At 36.8% G+C, this 12,890-nt stretch overlaps 2 protein-coding genes across 2 annotated transcripts; one reads left to right on the forward strand and one right to left on the reverse strand.

Annotated features, from left to right (window-relative positions):
* The first annotated feature begins 3,456 nt into the window (after positions 1-3,456).
* On the forward strand, positions 3,457-11,807 carry LOC149656068 (uncharacterized). Its single transcript, XM_089844774.1, has 7 exons — positions 3,457-3,469; positions 3,864-4,070; positions 4,561-4,690; positions 10,074-10,125; positions 10,186-10,326; positions 10,404-10,463; positions 10,547-11,807. Exons 1-7 carry the CDS (start codon positions 3,457-3,459, stop codon positions 11,753-11,755), a joined length of 1,812 nt encoding a protein of 603 aa, XP_089700900.1. The 3' UTR covers positions 11,756-11,807.
* Positions 9,881-12,685, reverse strand: LOC149656069 (uncharacterized). Its single transcript, XM_089844501.1, has 11 exons — positions 12,591-12,685; positions 12,356-12,535; positions 12,101-12,275; positions 11,988-12,037; positions 11,617-11,908; positions 11,405-11,527; positions 11,090-11,330; positions 10,908-11,002; positions 10,694-10,784; positions 10,507-10,630; positions 9,881-10,288 (listed from the first exon to the last, which is right to left on the reverse strand). The coding sequence occupies exons 3-5, from the start codon at positions 12,239-12,241 to the stop codon at positions 11,809-11,811; spliced, it is 291 nt and encodes a 96-aa protein (XP_089700627.1). The 5' UTR covers positions 12,242-12,275; positions 12,356-12,535; positions 12,591-12,685; the 3' UTR covers positions 9,881-10,288; positions 10,507-10,630; positions 10,694-10,784; positions 10,908-11,002; positions 11,090-11,330; positions 11,405-11,527; positions 11,617-11,808.
* Between the last annotated feature and the right edge of the window lie 205 nt (positions 12,686-12,890).

The following is a 12,890-nucleotide window of genomic DNA, read 5'->3' on the forward strand; positions in this document are numbered from 1 at the left end:
GACGTCATTGGAATCCTTGGGAACCCATTTTCAATACTATGGACCAGTATTATGTCCTCCAATTTTGAAATTACTTCCACTAGAAATTACCTTGGAGTATAGCAGAATAAGAGACTGTGACATGGAATGGGACATTAAAGAGCTCTTGACGGTCATAAGGGAAGAAGTAGAGGCTAGAGAACGAGTAAGCGCTTACACTACAAACGCTCATGACGGAAGAACCGCAACAAAACCTCAGTTTTCAGAAGCCAGAGCTCCCCAACGTCGCAGTCAAGTCGAATATAGACCAAAACCATTTTCAACGGCAGCCTTGACGAGTGTATCTCAAACAAGATGTCTTTTCTGTCGAAGAACAAATCATACCTTTGAAGAATGTAAAACTCTTAATGTGGAGAAGAAAAGGGACATCCTACGAAAACTAGGACGCTGCTATATCTGTATGAAGCCGGGACATCTCGCGAAGTATTGCAAAGAAGATATAGCTTGCTAGTTCTGCGACCGAAGACATTACTCTTCTCTTTGCCAAGATTCAGAAAAGAGAACACCTCATGATCAGAGAAGAGAGAAACCAAAAGAAGCCTATACTAGAGAAGAAACCGAACCGAGACAAAGGATTGAAACGACAACCACTGTAGTGGCTGAAAAGGAAGAAGAATCGGAATCGCTTTTACTCCAAACAGAAAATATAACTGTTTCTGGAATTGCTGGATCAAAGTTGGACTTGTTAAACCTTCGTTTTTATTTTTCGCCATCTAGCGATGAGCGTAAAATATTAGGGAGCATAAACGGAAAGTTTAACTCCTCCTTCGTTTCGTCTTCGTCACACCGCTTATTGGACGGCGTCGAATACCCCGCCTTAATTTTCACCCTCAGCTGTCAGTTAACTCTAGCTTGACAATATGTATACAGTACGCAAACAGAAGGGAAATCGCAGAGCTACTCGTAGCCCAGTTGGTAAAACGCTCGACTGGTTTTTCCTCGTGGATTGTTTTGAAACGGCGGCTCGCACGGCGACTCGCGCGTTCGAATCTACCTTGAAATTTTGGTTAAAAATTAATATTTATTTAATTCATTTACAAAATATTTTTTTAAATTATATAAATTATTTATTTTATATAATATGAAAAAATAATATTTTAAATAGTAATTTTAAATATAATTTAAATATATATTTTGGAAAATGCCAGGTGTTGATTTCGCTAAAATATACAAGATGTCGCCAGTGTTTCCACTTTGCAATTATTGACTGTGGAGCTACTCTTCTTAATGCTATTTCTACATTAATTAATCCAGCGAGATAACCTAATTTTTAATTTTATTTCATATTTATTGCTTTATTATAATAGGAGATAGGACTCATAATCTGTGCTTAATTTATAAGAGATGTGGCGCAAAATTGTAATGGTCCTCTTGGGACCCTTGTTGTAATTTTCAACGGAATCAAACTCGGTCTTTAACTCGTCCTCCATGGCGTTGTCCAATAACTCGTAAATTTGAGCATCTAATTTATCCAATGATTTTTGTTTTAATTGCAGGATAGCTAGCTGATCCTCAATCTCTTCTTTTTTCAACTCCTTAGCATCTTTTAGCTTGATAAGATTATTTACCAGAATAGTGGTATTGGCCCTAACTGTTTTTCTCAGGGCTCTCGCTTTTTTAAGGTTAGCGGCTTCTTTTGCTAATTTGGCCGCATCATCGATCGAAGATTCTCCATCGCTCATCTTGGGACTTTTTGGATAAATCACTCAATATCACTGTTTAATTATCCACAAACTTTTATTCCGTGTAAGGCGTATCCCGGGTTTCGGCACCATGAAAATACCCTTAACTTTTCTTTGTTTTATTTTAATTTTGTTTTTATAATTTTGCTCTGGGAGAGACTATAATTTTTATTTTTTAAAGCAGACCGACTAAAAAAATCTACTTTATTTAACTTTATTTTATAATATTATTCTAAAATACTAAAAAACGACTAATTTTGCATTTTTCTATCAACTCTGTTTTCGCTCGCTAATTTGGAGACTTGACTCCTGTCTCTTGGAATATTTTTGGAGAAGTTAGGTGTGAGAAGTCCTTGATACAATTTTTTTACCTTTCTTTTCATAAAGATGAGCTTGGGTGTCCCCCCTTTCAATAGGTTTGGCCTTTGGCGACGCTCAGACCGCGGGCCGGGCACGAGATAGTTTCCGTGACTTTGCCCTTTTTTGGGGATGGGAGCGCCAGGCATAGCTCTAAGCTGTTTTACCCGTTTATAAGCGCAACTGCCATCCATTGAACTCTCTTTTTTTTCTTAGGCGCCCGCGATCTTCACGCCCCTTTGGCATCTCTATTGAAAGAGTTCTTCTAAAACCCGCCTTACAACTTTACATAGTATTTTTTGTAGCTTATTTTAATTAAAATTATTAACTTTGTAGTAAAGAAAATTTTGAATTATTTAGAAATTAAACTTAAGGGAATTAGAATTGTTTAGAAATTAAACTTAAGGAAATTAGAATTATTTAGAAAAATTAGAATTATTTAGAAATTAAACTTAAGGTTTTAACAATTATTTAGAAATTAAACTTAAGGTTTTAACAGGGTTTAGCCAAGTCATCCCGTAATTGTACTATTTGAGATTGGGTAGATTGAAATTCAGCGGCTATTTCGTCGAAAGTGGCCTGGAAGTCACTTAGTTTCTCTTGAACTTTCGTAGTAATCAATTTCTCACAGTGTGCTTCCAATTCAAGTTGAAGCAGTGAGAATTTGAAAATAATACACAATTCTATGTCATCTTTAATAGCAGAGACCTATTCCTCTACCACGGAACCCAGTTTTGTTTTTATCATCTTACCCAGCAAGGCAAGAAGGGCGTCCTGATCGAAAAGTGGGGTAGCTTTGTGGCTGGCAGAAATTGCCGTGGCTCCAGACTCTATCCGTTTGTTCTGACCTGGAGTGTTAGGCTTGGTCACAGACTTCCCAGTAGGCTATGTCTTGGAAGTCATGGTGGTCTTGGCAGAATTGTTCAGGTGTTTCTTATCTTGACTCGAAGTAGAGTTATTTAGCTTCGCATTTATTTGCGACTTCCACCTACTCGTAATGTCAGACATGTTCTAATCAATTGAGACCAATGAAACAGACTCGCCCCTACAAAATATTTGAAAGTCCCGCCAATGGGAAATACCGCCTGTAGTCAAAAGGTGGCGCCTTTATCTCCGGGTTCCCACACCAATGCGTAAGGCGAAGTATCTCGACTGGACGCCAGCGCAGTTTCCACCCTGTACTGTAGAATAGCTCTTACATACATATAAAACACAGCTTCGTCAACGATGTTTCTTCAGTAAAGGAATAGGGAGACCTTGACTCAAGTGTAATATTCACTATTAAAAAAACCTAAAAAATAAACTATGAGGAATAAAAGTGGAACTATATAAAGGAATCCTAGAGCTACGCGGCTAAGGCTAGTTCGCGAAGAAAAACATGATGCAGCAAGGTAGGCTCTAACTGATGGAACTGGACTCGCTCTGAAGGGAATAAATTTAGCCTCGCCTTTATCTGTGCCATTTTTAGAAACACTAGTGGTATTTGTTATTTCGTCATATCCTCTGATATTTCTCATATTTCGCACTTTTCGAATTTTTTGCATATTTAATATAATTCTCAAAATTTCTTAATTATTAGCAAACGTTTTAAGTTGTTTTAGTGAAATATCTCTACTTCATACTTTGTTTTCTTACTGACTTCTTTCACTTCTTATTTCTCCAATTTCTTTCAATATTTCTTGTCGCCACTTGAATCACGATCTAAGCTATAAATTGAGTACTCCTACCCTAGGTTGTGACCTGTACTTCCTGGAAATCATCAACAATTTAACATTTGTTTTGCAGAGCGTCATGGTTTAGCAATTAAACTTGCCCGGTTTAAATGTAATTACAAAACACCCAATATGTTCGTACCTAAACACGGCCGTGAGGAAGAAGCTGTTAAACCTCTGACTTTGGAAAATATAATTCTTGAAATCTACATTTTGTTGATTGGAATTTCAATTTCATCGGCTGTTTTGTGCTTAGAAGGAGTACTCAAAGCCATAAAAAGTAAATGAAACGTCAGCAGTAAAACGTGATGGAGAATTGGAGAACCAAACTGAGAGAAAATGTTTAACATAGACATTTGTTTGCTAATTGCGGCTGAACAGACTTATTACATTATGAACCCCAAAACGTTTTTGTCTGTCTGATAGAAAGGCGGTTCAACCTTCTATCGCTTGGAAAATATGAGTATTGTTGAAATTTCCATTTTTTAAGTGTATCAGTAAATGCCATAAACGCAAAATCCAAGATGTTAACAATATTGTAATAATTAGACTACTAAGTATTGCGTAAAGTTAAAGGAAAGTACCACCTTTCAAATAAGTAGTATAACACCTAAAAATGCCAAAATAGTAGCGAAAAAAAGTAATAGGTTTTGTATATTATTATATTTAACATACCAAGCCCTAGCACCATTTTTCTCAATTTATTTGAAGAGACTGTTATGTAACACGCAAATAGAGTTGGGATACGCTAGCACTACGTCTAATGACAGGAAAAAAGCGAACAGCTGGGTTTTCTCTGATGCGCTGCGGCAGTCACCGGATCGCGGCGTCACATAATAGCCAAGTGGTTAAGTCTTGGTTGCTTACTATCGTTTTGGAAATCATTTCAGCTCCACTGGCGTATATTGTGGCTCAAATTCACACCTCTGTACTCTCCTACCTCGTTTTATATTGACCACCTTTTTGTCTCGTATATTTGGTGGTTTTTAAAGACACTGAGCGATGCGGATAATGTCGCTTCAAAAACCATCTGAAATCTTCAATTCTACAGGGCCGGTAGGCCCTTGTAGATATGACTTGATACCCTTCCGTAATGTTAAAAAAGTCACACCTTTTAGGGTTAGCGTCCCATAGAAAAAGCATTAAACATTTTCGGTTTTTTAAGTCAATTGTCATAGGCGATACGGAAAAACTATAGTGAAGTTAGTTTTCGGAATACTTCTAAATTAACAAGCATTTATTAAATGGGAAACTTACCTGTTTCGATTTTCAATTAATGAAGCCTAAGTATTGTACTTTAACTAATTAACAAAGTACATCAAAAAATTACTTTTGGGTCAGAAGTCAGCCTAACCTTATAGCGCGCTTAAACCTATTTCTTCATTTCGATCTCGTTGACAAACTAGAAGGGCCTAGGTTTGTGCGTGCTAACAAGTTTTGTTGGTAAATTTCCAATGTTCGCTTTATCGCTGATTTTCCTAATTTCTTAGAAGTAGATGCTATCAATTTACTTTAGTATTTCATCCGAGCTTGTACACCTTTATATGTATTTTCTAATTAACTGTAGCACCCTTAATGAAAAATACTAGGGCTGTGCGAATACTCGAATTTTCGAATACTATTCGTTTAATTCGAATCGAGTATTCGATTCGACGAATCGAATTTGCCATTTTGACAAAAACGAGTATTCGATTAACAAAACGGTTATTCGAAAAGAAATTCGAATAACCGTTTTAAAAACGAATATAGTTCCATAAACCGAGTAATCGTTTCCTAGGTGCTAAATTCCAATAGTAAACGAGTATTCGACTGAAAATGTTAAGGACAAGTATGGTCACATAACATATATTAAGCGGTTTCTTTTTTTTTTCATTTTTAATTTCAACGCGAATTCGCAGTTCCTGGTGTTTTGTTTTTCCCTCACGAAAACTCAGTCTTAGCATGGAGGTGTGTTGTAGAAGGAGTAGAGACTGGGCCTCTAGGGCCTAGACATAAGCGTACTAGCCATTTACTGTTCCTCGCATAATTTTTTCCCATACCGAGCCTACAATCTCTGGAGTCATTTCTCCATTCTCCTAGAGAACACGCGTTTTAAAGAAGGCGTAGTTTTCTTTTTTCCCGGCTTAACTCTTTGAATATTTCTCATATTATAGTTAATATAAATAGAAAAAATAGTAAAGGCATTTTAAATAAGATTTGCAAACGCTTGAGAAATTCCCGGCACTCCGACTCGATACACTAGGGATGTCAAATACCGCCCGGTTTAACCGAAAACCGGTTTTTTTACTCTTTGGAGCACCGTTTTTTTAAATTCTTAGGTTTTAATCGGGTTTTTGAAAAGAAAACCGAAAACCGTATCAGTGTTTTTTCAATTCACAAAATTATAAGTTTTATTTTTTCGACACTTGTTACTTACCTTCTGTTTACTTCTAGCAATCTACCACCATGGACACATATCAATTTTTCGTTCTCACTCCAAGAAAAATCTGTGGAGTAATTTTCCATTGGTATATTCTAGAATGCCAATGGGAAACGGCACTAGTTATCGCCAATTAGTACTACCTACTCGTACTAATATTCGGTCTTCGGGTCTATGTTGGAATATAGCACTTTTCAACATCTATCATAAACGGCCGGATAAAAACTGGTTTTCTGACAAACCAGTTTTTGATCCAGTTTTTTGGAGCGGTTAAGACGGCCATTTAAATTAATCGGTTAACCGAAAACCGGTTTCAACGTCAGTGGCTGGCGGTCATCTTTCATGTTTAAAAGGGCTCGTCTAGTTACGGAGAGAGGATCAAAATGCATACCCCTTTTTTTTTTGGACAAATAAGGTCTAGCTTTTTAGTAAAGGGGAAGCTACGAGTCTCTACTCGTTCTACAACACACTTCCTTGTGCTCGAACTACATTTCTTTAAAAACGAATAATATTCGTTTAAACGAGTACTCGATTCGGATTTCGAATAAGAGATTTACTATTCGATTCGTATTCGATTCGGTTTGAAAAACCACTATTCGCACAGCCCTAAAAAATACGTCGTTATCAGGTCAAATTTTCGCCTAGAAAAGTAATACCCATTTCTTCAATTTTCAAGCAGATTGAGAACAAGGGTGGGCCTAGCTTTGTGCCTAATAACAAGTAAAGTTGACATTTTCAGTTTGCTTCATTCTGTGGAAGTTGAACCATGAAGCCTGAACCATAAGAAGATACAGGCTAAATGGTTGAACTTGTTTTTGAGCAGTCGACGCTTGTTTAGTATTTTGCCGAGCTTGAACAACTTTATTTGGATTTTCTAACTAAAGACCCGTTCACATTACCCAACTTTAGTCAGCTGACAAATCATAGACTTGTCAGGCCGACTTGTTACACAGATTAGTCTAGTCAGGTCACTCGTTCACACCACCCAACCAGTCGGGCCGACTACCTTTGAAACACAAGAGGACGTACAAAGCGGTACATAATGATAAGAATGATTTGTTTTGGATTATAAATGAACTCATATTCTCGAATAAATTCGACTACTTTACGAGCATCAAAGCTATTCCCACTAAATTTCTGCAGTTCAGAACATAATAAAGGTCAATAATATCAGAAGTAATATAGGGAACTTCCCTACTATATTACTTCTGATAATATTGAATGAGGAACAACCATCAAAACGTAAAATTTAACCCATGTTAAAAAATGGCCAAGGCCCGAAATCATTTTTCAGGCTTTCATGGACAATTAAATAATGGCCGATACTCTCGGTTCTCTCTCTCGAGCTGAAAGTAAACCAGCACGTGTGTCATGACGTAATAGTCAAGGCTTATTGTGATTGGTTTGCTCCCTCACTGACTTTAGTCGGCCCGACTCCAATCGCCTACCTACCCGATTAAAATCGAGATTGAACCTGACAATAGTACGGTTGGGTGAAACGTTCATATTGCCTGACAATCTGGCCTGACTGGTCAGATCGGCTTTGTCAGCTGACTATAGTTGGGTAACGTGAACGGGCCTTAACTATAACACCGTTAGAAATTCTACAGGGCCGGTAGGCCCTTGTAGATATGACTTGATACTCTTTTGTAACGTTTAAGCAAAATTCACATGCTTTTACCAATTTTCCTATGGAGATTAACATGGGGTTTTTCCTGATATTTAACCACCTCTAACTGAAAAACTAGAGCGAAGCTACTTTTCGGAAAACTCTTAATTTAACAATTAAATATTCAGGGTGTGCGATCGGCTAGTCTAATCAGAAAAAATTAAGTCTAAGTATGTTAATTTTAGTTTATTACGGAAGTACGGCTCTTGAGTTAAACATCAGGTTAACCTGTTAGGCGCGCTGATACCCATTTCTTCAATTTTCAACCAGATTGAGAACAAGGGAGGGCCTAGCTTTGTGCCTGATAACAAGTTAAGTTGACATTTTCAGTTTGCTTCATTCTGTGCTATAGCGCGAGTCGCGTGATCCAGGAGGCTATGATCTTAAGAACTTGTTTTTGAGCAGTCGAAGCTTGTTTAGTATTTTCCGAGCTTGAACAACTTTATTTGGATTTTCTAACTATAACACCCTTAGAAACAAATACTTTGTTATCAGGTCGAATTTTCGTCTAAAATAGTAATTCAGGTAAATAATTACAGTTAATAGAGGTTTTTATATCGTTTGAAATACGTTTTCCGACGTTCTTTACGGCCAAGGCTTAGTAAGTCTCTGTAAAGACTGCAATATAGTCTTTATAGTGTCATTCCTCTTTAAAGATTATTAAAAAAGCTAATTTCCAGCTCCATTCAATTTCTTAACGTGTTGATTCTTGAAATAGAGTGTTTTAACCTTGTGAAAAGTTAGAAAACTTCAAAATACTACTGGAATGATGACAAAAAGTTTAAATGTGTTTTCGCTAGGGAAGTTAAACGAGTGGTCACTGTTTACGTTAGGTCAGTTAATTCAACATTCCCATATGAAGTATACAGGGTTTCATTATTTGTTAATCTCAGTAAAATTCTACTAATTTGAAGGTGTGTGATATAATCCCTGAAACTCAACCAACGCATCATCATTCGTTAAAACAATTTTTAATTCTAATGATGTTACGTAATCATTTTTTAAACTATTTGTTACCAACAGTGGATTGTTTAATCCATAAATAGAAGTAACAGTGGTGCTGGTTAATCCAGGAGGACAGTGTCGTTATGTCATTTTATTAGTCAAATAATTTTCATGTTTACATCAACAGAGATTTTTCCAACGTAACCACGTGGGAGTCAAAGAGTTACGCTGTTCGCCAATCGGTTACACGCTATTTCCACAGTCCACATTGCCCTTTGTTTATTAAATTGCTATGAATTATTTACGCATTTGATGTAATTACTGACATAAAAGTCAAACTGTAGAATAGCATCATTCATTAACTTATTTATTAGATATTCTTTCCGTTACCGCAAATTTAGCAAGGGTATGATAAAAATTGAACGCAATGTGTTGGAATAATAAAAAACTCCTCTAAACATTACAATAAGAACAATTATTTATTCAAACTCTTTTTTTAACCTAAATGAACACTGTCGAAACAGAATCGACGTTAATTTCAACTTAATTAAGTATAATTAACTTGAAATTGAACCAAAAATATACATTTTTCTGGATAAAAACTGAAATAATTTTTAAATAAACTATTTAAATAAGATTAAAAATACCCAAGCCATTGGTTAAGCCAGGAGCAGATGACAAAGGAGTCTCGGACGCTAGCTTCCACAATATAGAGGGCAATGGGACCCGCGTACGTCACAGCTGTAGCGGTATCGTTTGCCATAGAGTGGGATATAGACCGAGTGGGGAAAGGTGAAGCCCCGCCCATTGACATGCGCGGCAACCACTGGATGTTTTACTTCCAACAGTAACAGATAGATGGCGGGAAAATTTGGTCTTTGGCGCGAAATTTAAAATACTTCGTTTTTAGAACATTGGTGTTACAAAAGACATTGTTGGTTGAAATTGTAATAAAAAACTGAAAATTGGTGTTATTTTATAGATTGTGAAAAATATTGCCTCCATTTTTAAACACAACTTACACATTGTTTATTACTAAAGAATAAAGTTGAATATATTCAAGTTCATGAGTTTTTCTTTATTCAATTTAAAGTCAAGGGAGTAGGTTGAATTTAAATTTTCAATTTAAAATTTACTATGACTTGTAAATGCGCATTCCCGCCTTGCACAAACACAGAAAAGGATGTTTATTTATTTTATTTTCCAAATAATCATGACGTTAGACAACAATGGTTTAAATTTATCGGTAGAAATAGCAATGATGCCTTAAGTGGAAAATGTCGGCACTTGCGTCTTTGTAAGGTAATGTCTTGTTTTATTAATGAATGAATAATAGTTATCTAATAACCACTTTGTTTGAAGGATCATTTTTCTCCTAATTGCTTTGGCACAAATGGTAGAAAACTCCCAAATGCAGTTCCTACAATTGGAGCACCAAACCCAATTCAAAAAGAAGTATCCATGTCTGAGAGGAATAAAAGAAAAAACACCGGAAATGATATGGTAAGTTTAGATTTTATAACATCGCAATATTGTTTGGTATCAGGGATGTTTTAGTTATTTTTTGCAATTAATCCCAGGACGAAATGGTAAGACTTTCTAAAGTGCGGCGTTTGGAATCAATTGATGTGGCCCAAAATGTAAATAATCACGATTATGAAACAGATTGAATGTATGTTAAACCTTTTGGCGTTGGTCTAAACTTTGCATTAATATGTTAAAGGCGTCTGTTGACAATTCACGAAAGTGCCACATCGAAACACAGACAGAAACGTTTTCTGATGAGTCAAAGAATGCCTCTGAAAGCCTGAAAATAATTATAAAAGATTTGAAGACTTCAATAGCGGAATTGTCAAAGAAGAATACAGACCTTGAAAAACAGCACGCTAAACTGTTTTCGGAACACGAAAGATCGAGGTACCAATTAGAGAAAGTAATGACGGCCTTTGGCAAACTCTTCACTGCGGATCAAATAAATCACGTTGTAGAACAGCGCAAACGATGCAAACAGTGGTCTCCTCAAGCCATACAATCGTCGTTACAACTTCTATACAATATTGGTACAAATGGGTACAATTTCTTACGTGAGCAAGGCCATTCACTTCCAACAACAAGGTGCCTAAATCAACATCTAGAGATGCTTCAATTTCCGCCAGGTATTCAAAGTGCCACGATGCGCCTGCAGCAAAAACAATCACCCAAAATGACAAAGATAGAAGAAAGTGTTATACTCTTGCTTGACGAAATGCAAATTAAGCGGTCATACGAATATGATGCTGGATTAAAAACTGTATTGGGACATTCAACATTGTCCAACCATGCAGTCGCTACCCAGGGATTAGTGGTAATGGTTCGTTCTGCTTGCTCCAAATGGAAATACCTTCTTGGTTGGCATTTGGTTGGCAACAGTATAGACAGCGGTGATCTGAAGAATTTCATGACGGACTGTATAAAATGCCTTCATGACATTGGATTTAACGTTGTGTCGATAGTAAGTGACATGGGCCCTAAAAATATGGCTATGTATCGTGACCTAGGAATTAAGGTGTCATGTTATGAAAAGAAACACCACTTTACACACCCGTGCAATCCAGAGAACAAGATTTTTGTAGTACCAGATCCACCTCATGTTTTGAAAGGTGTTCGAAATTCTATTCTGGTCAATGTCTCGGAGCTGCCAGAGCAATGTGTTGCGAAATATAATCTTCCTTTCAAAAATGTTGACATTAAGTACTTGAAGCACCTCATACACTTTCAGGCAACTTCAGAACTGAAACTAGCGCCTAAACTTACCCCAACACATGTTAATCCAACACATTATCAGAAGATGAGAGTGCCTCTTGCGCAACAACTATTAAGTGTCGATACAGCTGCTGCGGTGGAAACCGCTGTTCACATTTCCATAGATATGTTTAGAAAAACCGGCCTCTGACATTCTTCAAACTCTAGTGGAAGACATATTTGGTACAGAGGCCGTTTATAGCTTTATGGAAGACCAAAATAGTTCTGGCCACAAGCAAGCAAGGAGTTCTGATTCATGCTGTGATAATTTAGAAGACTTGGTGGAATTCCTTGGACTTGGAGGCTTGGCACAAAAAGACCTAAAAATTACTAAAGTAGAGAGCATAGACCCAAAGGAAAAGGCAAAAGAGTTGACAATTTACCATATAGCAGGATATATTTGTTTTAAACTCCAGAAACAAATTTGCGAATCCTGTTATAACGTAATTTCACATGAAAATAAAACGTACGAATTGCCTTCATCATCAGTTCTTACACAGCACAAGGCTTTTGGTAACCTCAAACAGCCTTCATCGAGACTATTAGACTTCGTTAGCCTGTCTGAACAATTCCTGGACACAGTTCTACAAAACATTACAAGCATGAAATCTCCACTTGAAGAATTAAGTTCTTTCATAACTAGAATGCTCCACAATCAATTGGAGATTGAGCTAAGTTGTTGCAATGTCGAGCGAAAAATTGTAAACTTGTTTGTAAGGCTAAGAATGCACATTAGAAACAAATTCCTTACCTTTAAAATGAAAAAAGATGTTCTACATTACACCAGATCATCAGCTCTGTAATATGCATATTATAAAAGTCGTGTAATGCATTTGGTGCGTGACATGCCACTATTGCCCAAATTCTATAGTACGGTGACACTACAGTCTCAGATTACGCATAATGTTGAGCAGACTCCTAAGCAGACGATCTTAAAAAAAGTATTTTAAATTTCGCGCCAAAGACCAAATTTTCCCGCCATCTACCTATTACTGTTGGAAGTAAAACATCCAGTGGTTACCGCGCATGTCAATGGGCGGGGCTTCACCTTTCCCCACTCGGTCTATATCCCACTCTAGTTTGCCATAGAGGCGCTATCAGACATTACAGCAGACGATGCTTTTGGTGGATTATATCTGGCACCAAAGTCTGCTGGGAATTTTTTTTTGTAAGAAGTTAGAACGGACTAACGGTGGCTACTGAGGTTCGTCTTATCCGATCGCGACATAAATATAAACAATATAATTACTTTATTCAAACAGCTGTAACCGTTGGTATTAAGATAA

The sequence above is a fragment of the Phalangium opilio genome, unplaced genomic scaffold (genome assembly GCF_054372755.1).
Source record: "Phalangium opilio isolate 3A_F unplaced genomic scaffold, DU_Popi_V2 ptg000077l_1, whole genome shotgun sequence".
NCBI lineage: Eukaryota > Metazoa > Arthropoda > Arachnida > Opiliones > Phalangiidae > Phalangium > Phalangium opilio.